Below are 23,058 nucleotides of genomic sequence, written 5' to 3' on the forward strand. Positions count from 1 at the left end.
AACTCACGGACCGCAAGATCGTGACCTGGCTGAAGTCGGACACTTAACCGACTGCGCCACCCAGGCGCCCCTGATGTTATTCTTTTTTAATGAGTCACTGAGTTCTCTAATTCTTATTTCGTTCTCATTTGCATTAGTCTCCCTCTTTTTTTCTGTTTCAGTATTCTCCATAAGTTTGTCCTCTGTATTGCTGATTCGCTCCTTTGTTTCATCCATCCTTGCCACTGTGGTGTCCATTCGAGATTACAGCTCAGTTATAGCAGTATAATTTTATTTTCATCCTGAGTAGATTTTACTTCTTTTTTTTCCACAGAAAGGGATTCTAGTCTGTTTTCAACCCCAGATAGTATTCTTATTATCGTGATTCTAAACTTTGTTTCAGACATCTTGCTTGTATGTGTGTTGATGAAGTCCCTGGCTGTTATTTATTCCTGTTCTTTCTTTTGGGGTAAATTTCTTCCTTTCATCATTTTGAAGGAAAAAAGGAATTAATAAATTAAAAAAATTAAAATTAAAATTAAGAGATTAAAAACAACACAAAGAAATCAAATAAAGGATGATAGATCCTAGGTATGTTTTGGTCTTGTTGAAAAATACTTAATAGATCAGAGAAAAAAGGGGGAAAAAAGAAAAGAAAAAAGAGGACAAAAAAAGGAAATAGGTTGAAATTTTGAAAAATGGATACAATAAAATAAATAAAATGAAATGATGGAAGTAAATAGAATTTAAAAAATTTACAAAAAGGTAAAAAACATAGTAGGAAAAAATTAAAAATCTTTTTAAAAATATGGAAAATAAAAATAGTGTCTCTTTCTATATACAAGAATAAGAAAGAAAAGAAAAAGAAAAAGAAATTGAATAGATGGACCAATGAACAGAATCAAGTACAATTGAAATTACATCCGGTTTCCCCTAGAGGTCAAACTATGAAGCACTTTATAGTCTGTAAACTAAGCAGGTGGAGAGACTTCTGTTCCTCAAGAGGGCAGTTGGCCCAGTTGTGCAGGGCTTAATGTAATGGCTCTGTTCTCCACTAGATGGCGTTGCTTAGCTTACTGGGGTGGATTGTTGTGGCACTTGTGGGTGTGTATGTGAATATGCCGGAGGGTGAAAATGGAGTCACCCAGCTACCCAGTGTCTCTTATCAGAACTCTGTGCTCTCCCCAACCTGCAATCAAGCACGTCTCCTTTGTCTCTGGCTTCCATCCACCACCTGCTTCTACACTGTCTGTGACAAAGCCATCAGGCTGCCAGGTGGCACCTCCATCCTGAGTTTTATCTCAATGGGTCTGTTTCACAACCCCTCACTTCTGAGGGACTGCAGCTTTGACTCACTCCCACCCTCTGGGGGAGGGTCTTGCTGAGCAATGGCCAGGTGCTGGTCTGTCCCCAGGAATGTTCATGAGACTGTGCCACTGCCTCTGCCCAGCAACTGTGGCCAGGTGCCAGCCCGCCCCAGAATAAGTTCATGTGATCATATAGCAACAGTGTTTCAAGGATTATGGCAAATCACAACACACATCTGGCACCAGACTTCACCCTTAATGTCCTTGCTCCAACACCAGCAAATGTGGCCATTCTTTGGGTCCACTGGGACCTTTGTCTTTGTGGAGGCCGCACTGCTGCAAATGTCCTCCCAGCAGGGGAACTGCCTCTCCCTGTGTGGCCCAAGGACCCCTTGGACCTCTCTTTCTGCTCCTAGGGATTTGTCTTTCCCCCAGAGCACCACCAGGTATCGACCTGCAGAGTTTCAGACTCTGGGCTCCCCCCGTTTATAGAGTCTTAATGGAATTTAAACCCTCTATTTTCTCCTTTCTCCCTTTTTTGTTCAGTCCCTTGTGGCTGTTTCCACTCTCCCTTTTTCTCTCCAGCTACTTTCCAGGTGTGCTTTGCCCATACTCTCCTCCTGCCCCCATTTTCATCTCTCCACAAGCAAAAACAGCTCCCTGCTCTCCGCGGCTTTTCTCTCCCCCAGTTCACCTCTCTGCACCACATACCTGCTGAGTTCTATGGTTCAGGTTGTGCATATTGTGTTAATCCTCAAATCAGTTTTCTAAGTGTGCAAGAGGGTTTAGTGTTGATCTGGCTGCATTTAAGAGATGAGAGACACAAAAAAAACCTTCCATGCTGTTCTGCTGTCTTGGCCCCTCCCTTGTAGTTTTCTTCTTTAGTGGAGTCTTTATTTGACTTTGGTATCAGGCTAATGCTGGCCTCAGAGAATGAGTTTGGAGGTTTTCCTTTCTATTATATTTTTGGAATAGTTCGAGAAGAATAGGTACTAACTCTTTAAATGTTTGGTAGAATTCTCCTGGGAAGCCATTTGGCCCTGAAGTTTAGTTTGTTGGGAGTTTTCTGATCACTGTTGCAATTTCTTTGCTGGTTATATGTCTGTTCAAATTTTCTATTCTTTCCTGTTTCAGTGGTGGTAGATTATATGTTTCTAGTAATTTATACATTTCTTCCAGGTTATCCAATTTGTTGGCATATAATGTTTCATAGTATTCTCTGATTATTGTATTTATGTGGTGTTGGTTGTTATTTCTTCCTTTTCATTTGTGATTTTATTTGGGTCCTTTCTCTTTTCTTTATGATAGGTCTGGCTAGGGGGTTATCTATTTTATTAAATTTTTCAATGAACCAGCTCCTGGTTTCATTGATCTGTTTAAAAATTTTTTAGTTTGTATATCATTTATTTTTGTTCTAATCTTTAGTATTTCCCTACTTCTGGCTTTAGGATTCATTTGTTGTCCTTTGGCTAGCTCCTTTAGGTGTAAGGTTTGGTTGTTTATTTGAGATTTTTCTTGCTTCTTAAGGTAGCCTTATATTGCCATATACTTTCCTCTTAGGAAAAGTATACTGCTTTTGCTGCATCCCAAAATTTTGGACCATGGTGTTTTCATTTTCATTTGTTTCCATGTATTTCTTTATTTACTCTTTGATTTCCTGTTTCATCCATTCATTATTTAGTAGCATGTTGTTTATCCTCCATGTATTTGGGCTCTTTCCAGATTTTTTTTTTGTTGGGTTGACTTCACATTTTATGGTGTTGTGGTCAGAAAAGATGCAATGTATGATTTCAATGTTTTTGTATTTGTTGAGGCCCGATTTCTGACCTAATATGTGACCTATTCTGGAGAATGTTCCATGTTCACTTGAAAAGAATGTGTATTCTGATATTATAAAATGGCATGTTCTGAATATATCTGTGAAGTCCATCTGGTCCAGTGTGTCATTCAAAGCCATTGTTTCCTTATTGATTTTCTGTTTACATGATCTGTCCATTGGTAAGTGGAGTGTTAAAGTCCGCTATGATTTTGGTATTATTATTGATTAGTTCCTTTATGCTTATTACACATATATATTTGAGTGTTACCATGTCAGGTGCATAAATATTTATAATTGTTATATCTCCTTGTTGGATTATACCTTTTATGATTATATAGTGCCCTTTCTTGTGTCTTGTTACAGTATCTTTTAAAGTCTAGTGTGTCCAATGTATTACTACTCTGACTTTCTTTTGACATCCATCTGCATGATAAATATTTCTTTCTCCCCTCATTTTTAGTCTGCACGTGACTTTAGCTATGAAATGAATCTCTTGTAGGCAGCATATAGATGAGTCTTTTTTTTTAATATACTCTCACACTCTATGTCTCTTGATTGGAGCATTTAATCCATTTACTTTCCAAGTAATTATTGATAGATAAGTATTTAGTGCCATTTTATTACTTGTCATGGTGTCTGGAGATTTTTTTCCGACACTTTCTTGTCTTTTCCACCTTTTATGATCCATTCTTGGCTGCGGATTTTACCCATTCAGCACTTTGAATGTATCATGCCACTCCCTTCTGGCTTGTAAAGTTTCTGCTGAAAAATTTCCTGCTAGTCTTATGGACTTTTTCTTGTTAGTTACTGTTTTCTTTTGTCTTGCTTCTTTAAATTTGTTCTTTATCATTGTATTTTGCCAATTTAATTACAATAGGTTTTGCTTCTGGTCTGGTTTTGTTGATTTTGATGACAGTTCTCCATGCCTCTTTGACCTGGAGAGGTGTATTTTTTTCCCCACATTAGGGGAGTTTTCAGCTATTATTTCTTCAAATAAATTTTCTGCCTCCCTTTGTCTCTTCTGCTTTTGGGATTCCTATACTGTGGATGTTATTATGTTTGGTGGAGTCACTGAGTTTCCTAAGTCTATTCTCCTTTTGCACAATTCTTTTTCTCTCTTTTGTTCAGCTTGGTTACTTTCCATTACTCTATCTTCTAGGTCACTAATTTGTTCCTCTGCTTCTTTCATCCTGCTGTTCATTCCATTAAGCATGTTTCTTATTTAGTTTATTGTGTCCTTTATTTCTTCTCTTTGTTCCTTATATCTTTGTTAAGAGTTTTACTCATGTATTGCACTCTTTTCTCAATTCCAGTGAATCTTCATGATCATTACTTTAAATTCTCTATCAGGCATGTTCTTTTTATCTGTCCCACTTTGATTTTGCTGTTGCCTTGTCCTATTCTTTCAGTTGGGTAAATTTATTTGTCTCCTGATTTTGTCTGCCTCTCTGTGTCTGTTTGTGTGTGTTAAGAATGTCAGTTATGTCTTCTGCTCTTGAAAGTAGTGACTTTATGAAGAAGAGGTCCCAGAGTGATTTGCTGTGCAGTGTCTCCTATGCACCAGAACCTGGTACTTCAGGAGAATTATCCTTTGTGTGTTGCTTACATCCTGCTTTTGTGTCTGAACCACTCTTCCTTTCAGTTCAGTCACCTGCACTGACTCTCTGCCTATTGTGGACTGTATTTATTCTCTGTGGCATTAGTGGGACCGAGACAGGGCAGCTCTTAAGGGTTCTGCCTGCTGGGGAACGTGGGGGTGGGGCAGCAGTTTTAGCAAATTTGCCTGGTGCCACTAGTCCTATGCTGGATCCCTCAAAGTGCCGGGGCGTTGGGGGGCTAGGCATTAGGGTGGGAAGTTGTGTGAGACTGGGCACAGCATATGGTGATATTTGGGCATGGCTTGGTCAGGTGTGCCATGGTGGATGTGCACCCAGTAGCTGGGTGGGGCTTGTATGCAGCTTGACAAAATTTTCCCTGGGCCCAGGGCTGAGGCTAACAGGCTTGGAGTGTGAGTGTCCTCAGGAGAATTTGTGGGCATGGCACATTGCTAGCAAGTTATTTAGCTAGTGTCTGTGCAGCCTGGCCTCCTGCAGATGGCCCTATGTTTATGTTGGTGGCTGTGGAAGGCAAGTGGCACCTGCCATCTCCTTTGTCTTTGGTGAAGTCCCCTAACATGCTCTGAATAAGTATAAACAGCTGTGTCTCCTCTTTGTCCCTGGTGTATAAATTGCCATTTTTTATGTTGCTTCTATGCACAGGCTGCTGTCTCTTTAAAGGCAACGACACAGCTATCACTAGCCCTCTGGGCTCGCCCAGTGCTGAGCCAGCCAGCAGTTAAAGGTCCAGGTTCCAAGTTCCACTGGTTACACAAACTCAAGAATTCAACCCCTCTGGTTTTTAAAACTGAACTTTACGGGGATTTGTCTTCCCTGTGTGAACTCCCTGGTGCAAGGGCCTATTTCTCTACCCTTCTGCATATGCAGCTCCCTTCCTCCTGTGGGAAGTCTCCCTCCATCATTCTGGCCTGCCTAACCTTTCAGATGCAGCCTCTTCTCTGTATTTAGTTGTGGAGTTTGTTCTGCCAATCTTTGGATCACTCTCTCGTTTATTGACTTGGATGTAGATGATATATATTTGTAAACATGGGATGTAGTGAGCTCAGGGTCCTCTTACTATGTCATCTTCCCAAGCTCCCCCATATTAGCTATTTATTAAGTGGTGAAAAGACAGACTATAGATGTTATTAATCTTTTATACTAATATGTTGAAATAACCTTTTTTTCCCCAGCTACCAACCTATAGTTGAATATGTAGATGCTCAATTTGAGGCCTATCTTCAAGAAGAATTGAAAATTAAACGTTCCTTCATTGACTACCATGATTCCCGTATACATGTGTGCCTTTACTTCATTTCACCTACAGGACATTCTTTGAAGTCCATTGATCTATTAACTATGAAGAACATTGACAATAAGGTGTGTTAGGTAAATCCATTAACCTGTCAGGATTTGATAATTATTTTATGATAATATATAATTTGAAGGTATTTGCATACAAGAATTTATTATTTTTTAATATGTTTAATATATTTAAAATATGTTTAATATGTTAAAAGGGATAGCATTACAACATGCCACAAACTTAGTTTAAACAACAGAAGTTAATTTTCTCACAGTAATGGAAAGTAGAAGTCCATGATGAAGATGCTGCCAACATTGTTTTCTTCTGAAACCTTTTTTATTGAGTGGTAGACCATCACCTTCCCAATGTATCTTCACATGTTCTGTACTCTGCACGTATCTGATGTCTTTTTGTTGTATGTCTATGTTTCCTCTTCTTTTAAGGATACCAGTTACATTGTATTAGCCTCTATTCTAATGGCTTTATTTTAACTTAATCACCTCTTTCAAGATTCTCCAAATACAGTCTTGTTCTGAGATATTGGGTGTTAGGACCTCATCATATGCATTAAGGGAGGAATGATACATTCAGCCCATAATAGCATTTGATAAATTTCAACCTTAGTTTGCTTTACAGATAAATTTAATTAAGTATGTGTTAGGAAAATAAGATACAGGTTAAAAAATATTTTTAAAAAACTTACAGGTTTTTTCTTGTGATTAAAGATCATACAGATTGTGGTAATTTGCCTGTATTTGTAAATTTGAATTTATTCTATTGTACTATAAAACAATCCCATTAACATTTACTTGACACCATTGATTGTGTGAAACATGAAGTTTTTATGATCCTGGCTAGTGATCCTATCAGAGGGATTCAGAATGCAGTATGTTCGTGTATATTTTTTCCAATAGAAGGTAAATATACATATGAAAGAAACTTCTATTTCATGAGATTCTTTTCTGTACTTTATGAAGTTGAAGAGAGAAGAACTTTTAAAATTTGGTTTCTTTTTATCAAAGAAGGCCTGACTTTTGCTATATATTGTTCAAACTGGAAAGAAATTTTGTACCTAATCATATATGTCACCAAGTTGTTGAAAGAAGTTAGATTTTTACTTAAAATCAAGAGCTGACCTAATTTCTTTATTATTAGTGTATTCAATAGCCTGAGGCACAAAGTTTTATTTTTAATCTTATGGGTAGCTGTTATCATCAAAGAATTTCCAGATATAGAAAATTGCTATTTTTTTTCCCCAAGGACATTACATAAAGGGGTGGGTAACCATGCCTATGTGTCTGTTGTCTTCTAGGTTGCTCAGTTCCCTTCTGCAATAAGTGACCTTCATTCCTCAAATCTGAACACCTAACAAATTAACATGGAAAATTTCCACTTGTTATGTGTTAAGGATTTACTATCATTAGAGGATAGCTTTCTCAGCAGTATAATCCAAGATATTTATGTTAGACTTGAATCTATCTTAGTAGTTGTCTGTTTTTTAACGTGGAAACTATTATTTAAGTTTCAAAAGCTAGATAGAAATTTGAACATCAATGTTATATTGAAGCCCTAGATTTGTACAAGGATTTTTAAAAATGTATTTTAAAGAATCTAAAACAAAAGCAAAATACATAGAACTGATTCTTATGCATTCACACTATATCACAAGCCTTGACATTATGTAGCTATGATTTAATAAAATATCTTAGTTTAACAGTAATAAAACATGTTTTAGAATTTTGCATATTTTTACTTTCTGCAAAGTTTAATTATTAAGATATAAATGCATGGAGACAGGAGGGATCATGTTGTAGAACTATGAAGAAAAGTTTATGAATAAAATTTCAACCTCAAATATGCAATATGGAAATAGTACCTTTTTACAAAATATGAATGAAGAGTTTTGTGAGCAAGATATTACACAAATGTTTACATACATTCAGCCTTTAGAGTATGGTAACAAAAAAAGTCTATTATTTTTACGTGGTCTTTGGAAAACAGAAGCAAATATATCTGCAAAGACATGTAGGTAGATCAAGGATCTGTGAAAATGGGACATTGATTAAGATGAATTTATGAAGAAGGTGATGCAAATGAATGACAGGTAGATGGACAAAATAAATCTCATATATAGTTTTGATGAAAGGTCTCTTCTGTCTTTTAGCACTCAGTTTAATAAGAAATCAAATCGATAATGAGTTAAATAGACTATTTCATTATACCACTTACATTTTACTAACTCCAAATGTGTTGAAAGTATAAGAAAGTTTGAGAAAAATAGTTTGAAACTTTTAAACCTGAATTCTGAGAAAAGATTCATCTTCAAAAGTACTGATGATTTTGGGAAGCAATTTTGTGATGAAGGTATGGTAGCCACTGATTATCTAGTTGTAAAAATTTATTGTCAGAGTGAGGTTTTGACTGTAAAAATTCCAGGATTAACAACACATCCTCAATGGTGATATTTTATTTGCTTCTTTATTTACAGGTGAATATTATACCATTGATTGCCAAAGCAGATACAATTTCTAAAAACGACTTACAGAAATTCAAGTGTAAAATAGTGAGTGAATTGGTTAGTAATGGCATCCAGATATATCAGTTCCCAACAGATGATGAAACTACTGCTCAGGTGAATTCCTCAATGAATGTAAGCTTCTAACTATTGAATATCATTTCTATTTTGTGTGAGAATAAAAATATAATTTATAAGTAACAATATTAGTAATAAATTGTCACTCGTATCTGACAAAGAAACTTTAAATAAGGCATTTTCCCCCAAAATTTATTGTGGGAAACCTTGCCTTGTCTTCCCTTCCCCTCCCGTCTTCCCTTCCCTTCCCTTCCCTTCCCTTCCCTTCTTCTCTTCTCCCACCTGTCAGACCTTGCCACCGATGCTAAGCAACTACTAATCAACTCTCTATGTAGATTTTTTTGTTATGGAATTAGCATATGAATAAATTTAATAATATTTGGTCTCTTCGTGTACATATTGGCTATTAGTATGTCTTCCCACGAGAAATGTTTGCTTATATCCTTTTTACAAGGATTGGAAAATGGAAAAAAATCCATTTTTTAATTGAGGTTTTGTCTTTTTTATCATTGAATTGTAAGTTTTTTTTTAATATATTCTGGATACAAGTTCCTTATGAGAAATATGGCTTGCAAGTACTTTCTTCCAAGCTGTTGGTCATTTCCTCACTTTCTTTTTGCTATCATTTGAAACACAAAAGGTTTAATTTTGATGAAGTCCAATTTATGTATTTTTGTTATTGTTACTTGTATCTTTGGTGTCATATCTAAGAATATTTTGCAAAATCCAAGGTAATAAATATTTACCTTCTTCTAAGAGTTTAAAAATTATGGTAAAATACACATAGCATGAAAATTACCATCTTAAATATTCTACACTGTACAGTGGAGTTGTATTATACATTCACATTTTTGTGCTCCCATCACCATTATCTATTTACAGAACCCTTTTCATCTTGTAAAACTGAAGCCCTGTATCTAAGAAACAGTAACTCCACATTACCCTTCCCTTTAGCCCCTGGAAACCACCATTGTACTTTCTATCTATAAATTTGACTACTCAAGGTACTTCCTGAAAACACAATTATATAATATTTGTCCTTTAATGGATGTACAAATAACTCTTTGAATTACTTTGAATGTATTCCCAGAAGTGGAATTGTTAGATTTTATGGTAATTATATGTTTAGTTTTTTTTGAAGAACTGTCATACTGTTTTCATAGTGTCTGCACTATTTTTCATTATCAACTATAGTGTGCAAGGATTCCAGTTTCTCTACATCCTAACCAATGCTTGTTATTTTCTATTTTTTTAAATAGCTAATCTTAATGGATATGAAGTGGCATCTCATTGTAGTTTTTATTTGAATTTTCCTAATGATTATGTATGTTAAGCATCTTTTATTGTGCTTTTGGTATTTGTATACTTTCAGTGGAGAAATATGTACATTTCCATTCTATTTAGTTGTCTAATTTGTTGGTGTTCAGTTGTTCATAATATTCATTTATAATTATTTTTATTTCTGAAATGTTGGTAGTAATGTGTCTCTTTCATTTCTGATTCTAAAAATTTGAATCTCCTTTTTTACCTTGGTTGATAGAGCTAAAGTTTGGTCAATTTTGTTGTTTTTTTCCCCAAAGAACCCACTTTAAATTTCTTTGATTTTTCCTATATCTTATTATTCCTTATGTCATTAATTCCCAATGTAACCAGTATTATTTTCTTCCTTCTGTCTGCTTTAGGTTTAGCTCTTTCTTCTTTTGTAACTGTCTTAAAATGAATGGTTAATTTGTGGATTTAACGTCTATCTTCTTTCTTTATAGGGATTTATGGCTATAAATTTCCATCTAGTCATTGCTTTGGCTACCTCACACAATTTTTTTAGTATTTTTATTGTATTTTATTATTATTTTTATTGTTTTTATTTTAATTTCAGCATTTTTAACATATAGTGTTCTATTAGCTTCAGGTGTACAATATAGTGATTCAACAACTCCATTCATCACCCAGAGCTCATCAGGACAAGTGTACTCCTTCATCCCCATTGCCTATTTAACCCATCCACTACCCAACTCTCCTCTGGTAACCATCAGTTTGTTCTCTATAATTAAGAGTCTCCTTCTTGGTTTCTTCCTCCCTCTTTTTTCCCTTTGCTCATTTGTTTTGTTTCTTAAATTTCACATTAATGAAATCATATGGTATTTGTCTTTCTCTGATTTATTTCACTTCTCATACTCTCTAGCTCCATCCATGTTATTGCAAATGGCAAGATTTCATTCTTTTTTATGCCTGAAAATATTCCATTGTATATATGTATATATGTATATATGTATATCTCTATCATTTACCTATCATCCATCTATTGTCTACATATCTATCACTTGCTCTTTATTCATCAATCGATGGACACTTGGGCTTCTTTCAAATCTTGACTATTATAAACAATGCTGCTATAAACATTGGGGTGCATATATCTCTTTGAATTAGTATTTTAGTATTCCTTCAGTAAATGCCTTGTAGTGTGATTACTGATAAGTGTGATTAACTTTTTGAGGAACCTCCATACCATTTTCCACCATGGCTGAATCACTGCATTCTCACCAAACAGTGCACAAGTATTCCTTTTTTTCCACATACTTGCCAACACTTGTTTTTGACAGGTGTGAGATAATATACCATTGTAGTTTCGATTTGCATTTCCCTGATGAATGATGTTGAGCATCTTTTCATGTGTCTGTTGACTATCTGAGTGTTTTCTTTGGAGAAATGTCTGTTCATATATTCTGTCCATTTTTAATTAGATTATTTGTTTTCTTGGGTGTTGAGTTTTATAAGTCCTTTATATAATTTGGGTACTAAACCTTTAGCAGATATGTCATTTGCAAATATCTTCTCCAATTCTGTAGCTTGGCTTTTAGTTTTATTGTTTTCTTTCCTGTACAGAAGCTTTTTATTTTTTAATTTTTATTTTATTAAAAACTTGTTTTTAATGTTTATTTTTGAGAGAGAGAGAGAGGGGCGCCTGGGTGGCGCAGTCGGTTAAGCGTCCGACTTCAGCCAGGTCACGATCTCGCGGTCCGGGAGTTCGAGCCCCGCGTCGGGCTCTGGGCTGATGGCTCAGAGCCTGGAGCCTGTTTCCGACTCTGTGTCTCCCTCTCTCTCTCTGCCCCTCCCCCGTTCATGCTCTGTCTCTCTCTGTCCCAAAAATAAATAAACGTTGAGAGAGAGAGAGAGAGAGAGGAAACGAGCAGGGGAAGGGCAGATAGAGAGAGACACATAATCTGAAGCAGGCTCCAGGGTTTTGTCAGGGTAGAGCCCCACGCAGGGCTCAAACTCACAGACTGCAAGATCATGACCTGAGCCAAAGTCAATAGCTTAATCGACTAAGCCATCCAGGTGTCCCTGCAGAAAGTCTTTATTATGAGGTAGTCCTACTAGATTATTTTTGCTTTTATTTCCCTTGCTTCAGAGGACATATCTAGACAAATGTTGCTATGGCCCATGTCAGAGAAATTATTGTCTATGCTGCCTTCTTATTTTATGGTTTCAGGTCTCACGTTTAAATCTTTAGTCCATTTTGGGGCACCTGGGTGGCTCAGTTGGTTAAATGGCTGACTTCAGCTCAGGTCATAATCTCATGGTCCGTGAGTTCGAGTCCTGTGTTGGGCTCTGTGTTGACAACTCAGAGCCTGGAGCCAGCTTTGGATTCTGTGTCTCCCTCTTTCTCTGCTCCTCCGCTGCTTGTGCTCCGTCAGTTTCTGTCTCTCAAAAAAAATGTTTAAAACATTTTTTTAAATCTTTAGTCCAGTTTGAATTTATTTTTATGCATGGTGTAAGAAAGTGGACCAGTATCATTCTTTTGCATATAGCTGTTCACTTTTCCAAACACCAGTTGCTGAAGAGACTATCGTTCCTTTTTGTGTGTGTGTGCTATTTATTTATAATTAAATTTTTATTTTAAATTTACATCCAAATTAGTTAGCATATAGTGCAACAATGATTTCAGGAGTAGATTCCTTAGTGCCCCGTACCCATTTAGCCCATACCCCCTCCAGTAACCCTCTGTTTGTTTTCCATATTTAAGAGTCTCTTATGTTTTGTCCCCCTCCCTGTTTTTATACTGTTTTTGTTTCCCTTCCCTTATGTTCATCTGTTCTGTGTCTTAAAGTCCTCATATGAGTGAAGTCATAGATATTTGTCTTTCTCTGACTAATTTTGCTTGGTATAATACCCTCCAGTTCCATCCATGTAGTTTCAAATGGCAAGATTTCATTCTTTTTGATTGCCAAGTAATACTCTATTGTGTGTATGTGTGTGTGTGTGTGTGTGTGTATATATATATACACACATATCACATCACATATATATATCACATCACAGATATATATATATCTGTTCCTTTGAAACAGCACACCTGTATCCCTTAGATAAATACCTAGTAGTGCAATTGCTGGGTCGTAGGGTAGTTCTTTTTTCAGTTTTTTGAGGAACCTCCATACTGTTTTCCAGAGTGGCTGCACCAGCTTGCATTCCCACCAACAATGCAAAAGAGATCCTCTTTCTCTGCATCCTTGCCAACATCTGTTGTTGCCTGAGTTGTTAATGTCAGCCATTCTGACAGGTGGTATCTCTTTGTGAGATGAGGTGGTATCTCATTGTGGTTTTGATTTGTATTTCCCTGATGATGAGTGATGTGGAGCATTTTCTTATGTGTTGGTTGGCCATCTGGATGTCTTCTTTGGAGAATTGACTATTCATGTCTTTTGCCCATTTCTTCACTGGATCATTTGTTTTTTGGGTGTTGAATTTGAGAAGTTCTTTATAGATTTGGGATACTAACCCTTTAGCTGATACATTGTTTGCAAATATCTTCTCCCATTCTGTCGGTTGCCTTTTAGTTTTGCGGATTGTTTCCTTTGCTGTGCAGAAGCTTTTTATTTTCATGAGGTCCCAGTAGTTCATTTTTGCTTTTGTTTCCCTTGCCTCTGGAGATGTATTGACTAAGAAGTTGCTATGGCCAAGGTCAAAGAGGTTTTTGCCTGCTTTCTCCTCGAGGATTTTGATGGCTTCCAGTCTTACATTGAGGTCTTTCATCTATTTTGAGTTTATTTTTGTGTGTAGTGTGAGAAGGTGGTCCAGGTTCATTATTCTGTATGCCGCTGTCCAATTTTCTCAGCACCACTTGCTGAAGAGACTGTCTTTATTCCATTGGATATTCCTTCCTGCTTTGTTAAAGATTAGTTGGCCATATGTTTGTGGGTCCATTTCTGGGTTCTCTATTCCATTCCATTGGTCTGAGTGTCTGTTCTCGTGCCAGTACCATACTGTCTTGATGATTACAGCTTTGTAGTATGGCTTGAAGTCCGAGATTGTGATGCCTCCTGCTTTGGTTTTCTTTTTCAAGATTGCTTTGGCTATTCAGGGCCTTTTCTGGTTCCATACAAATTTTAAGATTATTTGTTCTAGCTCTGTGAAGAATGCTGGTGTTACTTTGATAGGGATTTCACTCAATATGTAGATTGCATTGAATATGTAGTATTGGCATTTTAACAATATTTGTTCTTCCTATCCAGGAGCATGGAATCTTTTTCCATTTTTTTGTGTCTTCTTCATTTTCTTTCATAAGCTTTCTATAATTTCCAGTGTATAGATTTTTCACCTCTTTGGTTAGATTTATTCCAAGGTATTTTATGGTTTTTTTGTGCAACTGTAAATGGGATCGATTCTTGATTTCTCTTTCTGTCGCTTCATTGTGGTGTATAGGAATGCAACTGATTTCTGTGCATTGATTTTATATCCTGCAACTTTGCTGAATTCATGAATCAGTTCTAGCAATTTTTGGTGGAATCTTTTGGGTTTTCCATTTAGAATATCATGTCATCTGCGAAGAGTGAAAGTTTGACCTCCTCCTGGCCAATTTGGATGCCTTTTATTTCTTTGTGTTGTCTGATTGCAGAGGTAAGACCTCAAATACTATGTTGAATAACAGTGGTGAGAGTTGACATCCCTGTCTTGTTCCTGACCTTAGGGGAAAAACTCTCAGTTTTTCCCCATTGAGGATGATATTAGCGTTGGGTCCCTCATATATGGCTTTAATGGTCTTGAGGTATGATCCTTCTAGTCCTACTTTCTTGAGGGTTTTTATCAAGAAAGGATGCTGTATTTTGTCAAATTCTTTCTATGCATCTATTGAGAGGATCCTATGGTTCTTGTCCTTTCTTTATTGATGTGATGAATCACGTTAATTGTTTTGAGGACATTGAACCATCCCTGCATCCCAGGTATAAATCCTACTTAGTCGTGGTGAATAATTTTTTAAATGTATTTTTGGATCCAGTTGGCTCCTCTTGTTGAGGATTTTTGCATCCATGTTCATCAGGGAAATTGGTCTATAGTTCTCCTTTTTAGTGGGGTCTCTGTCTGGTATTGGAATCAAGGTAATGCTTGCTTCATAGAATGAGTTTGGAAGTTTTCCTTCCATTTCTATTTTTTGGAACAGCTTCAAGAAAATAGGTGCTAACTCTTCCTTAAATGTTTGGTAGAATTCCCCTGGAAAGCCATCTGGCCCTGGACTCTTGATTTTTGGAAGATTTTTTATTACTAATTTGATTTTCTTACTGGTTATGGGTCTGTTCAAATTTTCTACTTCCTCTGTCAGTTTAGGTAGTGTATATGTTTCTATGAATTTGTCCATTTCTTCTATATTGCCCATTTTATTGGCATATAATTGCTCATAATATTCTCTTATTATTGTTTTTATTTCTGTTGTTTTGGTTGTGATCTCTCCTTTTTCATTCTTGATTTTATTTATTTTGGTCCTTTCCTTTTTGTTTTTGATCAAACTGGCTAGTGGTTGATCAATTTTGTTAATTCTTTCAAAGAACCAGCTTCTGGTTTCATTGATCTGTTCTACTGTTTTTGTTTTGATAGCATTAATTTCTGCTCTAATCTTTATAGTTTCCTGTCTTCTGCTGGTTTAGGCTTTTATTTGCTGTTCTTTTTCCAGTTTTTTGAGTAATAAGGTTAGGTTGTGTATCTGAGATCTTTCTTCCTTGTTTAGGAAGGCCTGGAGTGCTATATACTTTCCTTTTAATACTGACTTTTCTGCTTCCCAGAGGTTTTGGGTTGTGGTGTTATCATTTTCATTGGCTTCCATATACTTTTTAATTTCCTCTTTAACTTCTTGGTTAGCCCATTCATTCTTTAGTAAGATGTTCTTCAGTCTCCAAGTATTTGTTACCTTTTCGAATTTTTTCTTGTGGTTGATTTCGAGTTTTATAGCATTGTGGTCTGGAAATATGCACAGTATGATCTCAATCTTTTTGTACTTGCTGAGGGCTGATTTGTGTCCCAGTATGTGGTCTATTCTGGAGAATGTTCCATGTGCACTGGAGAAGAATGTATATTCTGCTGCTTTGGGATGAAATGTTCTGAATACATCTGTTAAGTCCATTTGGTCCAGTGTGGCATTCAAAGCCATTGTTTCCTTGTTGATTTTATGATTAGATGCTCTGTCCATTGCTGATAGTGGGTTGTTGAAGCCCCTACTATTATGGTATTATTATCAATGAGTTTCTTTATGTTTGTGATTAATTGATTTATATATTTGGTTGCTCCCACATTTGACAAATAAATGTTTACAATTGATAGGCCTTCTTGGTGGATAGACCCCTTATTTATGATATAATGCCCTTCTGCATCTCTTGATACAGTCTTTATTTTAAAGTCTAGATTGTCTGATATAAGCATGGCTACTCGGGCTTTCTTTTGTTGACCATTAGCATGATAGATGGTTCTCCATCCCCTTATTTTCAATCTGAAGGTGTCTGTAGGTCTAAAGTGGGTCTCTTGTAAACAGTATATTGATGGATCTTGTTTTCTTATCCATTCTGTTACCCTATTCTGTTACTCCAGTCTTTTGACTGGAGCATTGAGTCCATTGATGTTTAGAGTGAGTACTGAAAGATATGAATTTATTTCCATTATGTTGCTTGTAGAGTTGGAGTTTCTGGTGGTGTTCTCTGGTCCTTTCTAATCTTTGTTGCTTTTGGTATTTATTTATTTATTTATTTATTTATCTTTTCTCCCCTCAGAGAGTCCCCCCTTAAATTTCTTGCAGGGCTGGTTTAGTGGTCACAAACTCCTTTAATTTTTTTTGCCTGGGAAATTTTTTATCTCTCCTTCTATTTTTAATGGCAGCCTTGCTAGATAAAGAATTTTTGGCTGCACATTTTTCTGATTCAGCACACTGAATATATCCTGCCACTCTTTTCTGGCCTGCCAAGTTTCTGTGGATAGGTCTGCTGCAAACCTGATCTGTCTTCCCTTGTAGGTTAAGGACTTTTTTACCCTTGCTGGTTTTATGATTCCTTGCCCGAGTATTTTGTGAATTTGACTATGACATGCCTTGTTGATGGTCAGTTTTTGTTGAATCTATTTGGAGTCCTCTGTGCTTCCTGGATTTTGATGTCTGTGTCTTTCCCCAGGTTAGGAAAGTTTTCCACTATGATTTGTTCACATGACCCTTCTACCTCTATTTCTCTCTCTTCCTCTTCTGGGACCCCTATGATTCTGTTGTTCCCTTTTAATGAGTCACTGATTTCTCTAATTCTTAAATCGTGCTCTTTTGCCCTAATCTCCCTCTTTTTTTCTGCTTCATTATTCTCTATAAGTTTGTCCTCTATATCACTGATTCTCTGTTCTGCCTCATCCATCTTGCTGCTGGGGCATCCATCCATGATTGCAGCTCAGTTGAAGCACTTTTTATTTCATCCTGACTAGTTTTTACTTCTTTTATCTCCACAGAAAGGGATTCTAATCTATTTTCAACTCCAGCTAGTATTCTTATTATCATGATTCTAAATTCTGCTTGATACATCTTGCTTGTATCTGTGTTGGTTAAGTCCCTGGCTGTCGTTTCTTCCTGCTCTTTCTTTTGGGGTGAATTCCTTTGTTTTGTCACTTTGAAGGGAGAAAAGGAATTAATGAGGTGAAAATATTAAAATTAAAAAAATTAAAATTAAAAAATTAGAAACACACACACACAAAAATTGAATAAATGATGCTAGATCCTAGGTGTATTTTGGTCTGGATGTTGAACGTGGCTTGATAGATTAGAGAAAAAAGGGGGAGAAAAGAAAAAAAAAGAAATCATTTGAAAATTTGAAAAAATGAATACACTGGAGTAGACTAAAATGAAATGGAGTAAAACAGAATTTGAAAAAATGTACACAAAAGTAAAGAATATAGAAAAAATTAAAGAAAAATATTTTTAATAAAAATTGAAAATAAAAATGAATTTTTTCTCTTTCTGTATTCATGAAAAAGAAACGAAATGAAAAAGAAAAAAAAAGAAAAAGAAAAAAAGGAAAAATTTTGAAAATTAGAAAAAGTGAATACCCTGAAGTAGACTAATATAAAATGATGGAAGAAAAATAGAATTTGAAAAAAATTACACAAAAGTAAAACACATAGTAAAAATATTAAAGAAAAATATTTTTAATAAAAATTGAAAATAAAAATAAAAATTTTCTCTTTCTGTATTCAAGAAAAAGAGAAGAAATGAAAAGCGGGAAAAAAGAAAATTGAATAGATGGACCTGCTAACAGCGGACATACTACTAAAATTACTTTGTTTTCCCCTAGAAGTCAGACTATAAAGCGCTTTATAGTCCACAAATTAAGCAGGCAGTGAGACTTGTGTTCTTGAAGAGTGAGGTTGGCCCAGTTGGGTTGGGCTTAGTGTAATGGCTCCATTCTCCACTAGATGGTGCTGCTAGCCTACTGAGGTGGATTGTTGTGGGGCTCGTAGGTGTGTATGCGCATGCGCAGGAGTAGTGAAACGTGTCCCACAGCTACCCAGTCTCTAGTATCGGAACTCCACACTCTCCAATCAGCAATCGCACAACTGTCCTTTGTCTTCAGCTTTTGTCCACTGCCCGCTTTTACACTATCCATATCCAAGCCCCAGGTAGTACCTCTCTCCTGAGTTTTGTCTCAGAAGCAGCTGTTTCCCCCAGCCCCTTACATCTGAGGGACTTTGGCTTTGACCTGTTCTGCCCCTCTGCGGAGGTTCTCAGGGAGCAATGGCCGAATGCCAGCTGCACCCAGGAACGCTTGCTGGACCCTGCCTCTGCTGGTGCCCAGAGACTGTGGCCACGTGCCAGGCCACCCCAGGACAAATTCACGAGACAGTGTAGCAGCAGCATTTCAGGGATTGTGGAAAATAACAACACACATTTGGTGCCAGGCTTCACCCTTAATGACCTTGTTCCAGCACCAGTGAATGTGGCCGTTCTCTGGGGTCTTCTGGGACCAGGTGGCCTCAATAGTCTCTAACAAATGTCCTCCCAGCAATGTAACTGCTTTTCTCCGTGTGGCCCAAGAACCTCCCAGACCCCACTCTTCTCCTGGGGATTCACCCTTCTCACCATAGCACCACGAGGTATCAAGCTGCAGAGTTGCAGACTTTGCATTCCCCTTGTTTACAGTCTTGATGAAATTTAAACCCTCTCCTTTCTCCTTTCTTTTTTCTTCTTTCTCCTTTCTCCCTTTTTAGTTTAGTCCCTGTGGCTGTTTCCTAATTTCAACTTTCTCTCCAGCTGCTTTTGGGGAGGAGGGCTCTTCCCGTATTCTCCCCTCCCCCACCCCTGTTTTTGTCCTCTCTCTGCACGCAAAAGTGTCTCCCTGCCCTCTGCTGCTTCTCTTTTCCCAAATTCACCTGTTGGCGTCATGTACCTGCTGAATTCTGTGGTTCAGGTTGTGCATATTTTTGTGTTAATCCTCAGATCAGTTTTCTAGGTGTGCAGGATGGTTTAGTGTTGGTCTGGCTGTATTCATGGACGCGAGACACACAAAAAACTTTCATGCTGTTCCGCCATCTTGGCTCCCTGAGACTATCATTTTCCATTGTATATTCCTTCCTCCTTTGTCAAAGATTATGTGACCATATAATTGTGGGTTTCTTTCTGGGTTTCCTATTCTGCTCCATTGATATATGTGTCTATTTTTGTGCCAATACCATATTATTTTGATTACTACGGTTTGTTGTAAATAAAATGGTCTAGAATTGTGAGACCTCCAGTTTTGTTTTTCTTTTTTAATATTGCTTTGGTTGTTTGGGATCTTGGGGTTCCATACTAATTTTAGGATTGTTTGTTCTAGTTCTGTTCCATGAAAAGTGTTGTTGGTATTTTGACAGGGATTGCATTAAATGTATAGATTGCTTTGGGTAGTATAGACATTTTAAGAATATTTGTTCTTCTAATCCATGACCATTGACTGGCTTTCCATTTCTTTGTGTCATCTTCAACTACTTTCATCAATATTTTATAATTTCCAAAGTATAGGGTTTTTTTCCCTCTTTGGTTTTTTCCTGGGTATTTTATTATTTTGGTGAAATTATAAATGGGATTGTTTTCTTAATTTCTCTTTTTGCTGCTTCATTATTAGTATATAGAAATTCAACAGACTTCTGTATATTGATTTTATATCCTACAACTTTACTGAATTCATTTATCAGTTCTTGTAGTTTTTTGGTGGAGTCTTGTAGGTTTCTATATAGAGTATCATGTCATCTGCAAATAGTCAAAGTTTTACTGCTTTCCTACTGATATTTATGATATTTATGATTTACTGATATTTATGCCTTTTATTTCTTTTTGTTGCCTTATTGCTGTAGCTAGGACTTCCAGTACTATTTTGAATAGGAGTGGTGAGGATGGACATCATTATCTTGTTCCTGACCTTAGGAAAAACTCTCTTGGTTATTTCCCTATTGAGTATGATATTCATTGTGGGTTTTTCATATGTTACCTTTATTATGTTGAGGTATGTTTCCTCTGTACCTACCCTGTTGAAAGATTTTATCATGTTGCTCTTTGACAAATTCTTTTTCTGCATCTATTGAAATGATCATATCATTTTTATACTTTCTCATATTGATGTGATGTATTACCTTGATTGATTTGTGTATTAAACCTCCCTTGCATGCCAGGAATAAATTCCACTTGGTCATGGTATATGATTTTTTAAATGTATTTTTCAATTTGTTCTGCTTGCATTTTATTGCAGATTTTTGTATGTTCATCAGTGATATTGGCCTGTAGTCCTTTTTTAGTGGTGTCTTTAACAAGTTTTGGTGTTATGAGTAATGCTGGCTTTATAGAATGAATTTGGAAGTTTTCCTTCCTCTTTTTTGGGGAATATTTTGAGAGGATTAAGTATTAACTCTTATTTAAATCTTTGGTGGAATTTGCCTATGAAGCTGTCTAGTCCCAGACTTTTGTTTGTTGAGAGTTTTTTGATTAATTCAACTTCCTTGTTAGTAATCAGTCACTTCAAATTTTCTATTTCTTGGGTGTTGGGTTTGATAAGTTCTTTATAGATTTTTGGATACTAACCTTTTATCTGATATGTCATTTGCAAATATCTTCTCCCATCCCACTAGTTGACTTTTAGTTTTGCTGATTGTTTCCTTCACCTTGCAGAAGGTTTTTAATTTGATGAGGTCCCAATAGCTCATTTTTTCCCTTGCCTCCAGAGTCTTGTTGAGTAAGAAGTTGCTGCAGCCAAGGACAAAGAGGTTTTTGCCTCTTTCTCCTCGAGGATTTTGATGGCTTCCCATCTTATGTTTAGGTCTTTCATCCATTTTGAGTTTATTTTTACATATGGTGTAAGAAAGTGGTCCAGGTTCATTCTTCTGCATGTCGCTGTCCAGTTTTCCTAACACCACTTGCTGAAGAGACTGTCTTTATTCTATTGGATATTCTTTCCTGCTTTGTCAAAGATTGGTTGGCCATACGTTTGTCGGTCCATTTCTGGGTTCTCTATTCTGTTCCATTGATCTGCGTGTCTGTTCTTGTACCAGTACCATACTGTCTTGATGATTACAGCTTTGTAATACAGCTTGAAGTCCAGGATTGTGATGCCTCCTGCTTTGGTTTTCTTTTTCAAGATTGCTTTGGCTATTTGTCTTTTCTGGTTCCATACAAATTTTAGGATTGTTTGTTCTAGCTCTGTGAATAATGCTGGTGTTGTTTTGATAGGGATTACATTGAATATGTAGATTGCTTTGGGTAGTATTGACATTTTAACAATATTTGTTCTTCCTATCCAGGAGCATGGAATCTTTTTCCATTTTTTTTGTGTCTTCTTCAATTTCTTTCATAAGGTTTCTATAGCTAAATGGTAAGGGGCATTAAGGAATCTACTGAAATCATTGTTGCAGTATATGCTAACTTGAATGTAAATTAAAAAAATAAATTAAAAAATAAAAGTAAACTAAAAACAAAACAAAACAAAGAATACACTAATACAAAAAAATTCTATTTTTTTCTACTTCAATTTTTTGTAGGTTCTATTTTCTAGGAATTTATCCATTTCTTCTAGTTTGTCCATTTTTTTTGCCAATTCACTTTCATAACATTCTTTTACAATTTTATTTCTGTGGTGTTGGTTGTTATTTCTCCTCTCTCATTTGTAATTTTATTTGGGTTCTCTTTGTCTCTCTTTCTCTCTCTCTCTCTGTCTCTCTCATGAGTCTGGCTACAGGCTTATCAATTTTGTTGACTTTTTCAAAGAACCATCTCCTAGTTTCATTGATATGTTCTTTTTCCTTTTTCTTTTTTTAAAAGTTTTTATATCATTTATTTCTGATCTAATCTTTATTATTTCTTTTCTTATGCTGGTTTTTTTTTCTTTTACTGGCCCTTGTAGGTGCAAAGTTAAGTTGTTTATTTCAGATTTTTCTTGCTTCTTGAGGAGGGCCTTATATTAGTATTAACTTCTCTCTTAGAACTGCTTTAGTCACATCCCAAAGATTTTGGGTCATTGTGTTCTTATTTTCATTTTTCTTCATATATTCTTTAATTTTCTCTTTGATTTCCTGTTTGACTCATTTATTTTATAGTGGCATATTATTTAACCTCCATGTATTTGTGGTTTTTCTAGATTTTTCTTGTGGTTGACTTCTAGTTTCACAGAGTTGTGGTCAAAAAAGATGTACAATAGGACTTGGCTCTTTTTGATATGTTGAGGTTTTTGCTTTGGCTTAATATGTGATCTCTTCTGGAGAATATGTGTACACTTGAAAAGACTGTGTATTCTGTTTTAAGATGGAATGTTCTGAATATATCTGTTAAATATGTCTGTTTCAGTGTGTGATTGTTTCCTTGTCGGTTTTCTGTTTAGATGGTTTATTCATTAATGTTAAGTGTTAAAGGCAACTGGAATAATTGTATAATTATCAATTAGTTTCTTTTTATTTCTTATTAACTGTTTTATACATTTATGTGTTTTCTTGTTGGGTGCATAAATATTTCCATCTCTGATATCTTCTTGTTTGTCTCTTGTTACTGTCTTTGTTTTAAAGTCTACTTTGTCTGATACAAATATGCTACTGTGGTTTTCTTTCAACATTCATTTGCATGATAGATGTTTCTTTATCTCCTCACTTTCAATCTGCTGGTGTCTTTAGGTCTAAAATGAGTATGCTCTTGTAGGTCTACAAGTGTGCTCTTG

The 23,058-nt window shown here is 36.1% G+C and overlaps 1 protein-coding gene across 1 annotated transcript in view; it reads left to right on the forward strand.

The window, feature by feature from the left end:
• SEPTIN14 (septin 14) overlaps positions 1-23,058 on the forward strand; it is a 91,121-nt gene that overhangs the window by 23,270 nt on the left and 44,793 nt on the right. The window contains exons 4-5 of the mRNA XM_047089402.1: positions 5,894-6,080; positions 8,495-8,656. Of these exons, the coding sequence (XP_046945358.1) occupies positions 5,894-6,080; positions 8,495-8,656 (349 nt within the window). The remainder of the gene's footprint in view (positions 1-5,893; positions 6,081-8,494; positions 8,657-23,058) is intronic.

This window comes from Lynx rufus, unplaced genomic scaffold (genome assembly GCF_022079265.1).
Source record: "Lynx rufus isolate CCGP_SWC_20201006 ecotype Redwood Valley unplaced genomic scaffold, mLynRuf1.p SCAF_27, whole genome shotgun sequence".
Classification (NCBI taxonomy): Eukaryota; Metazoa; Chordata; class Mammalia; order Carnivora; family Felidae; genus Lynx; species Lynx rufus.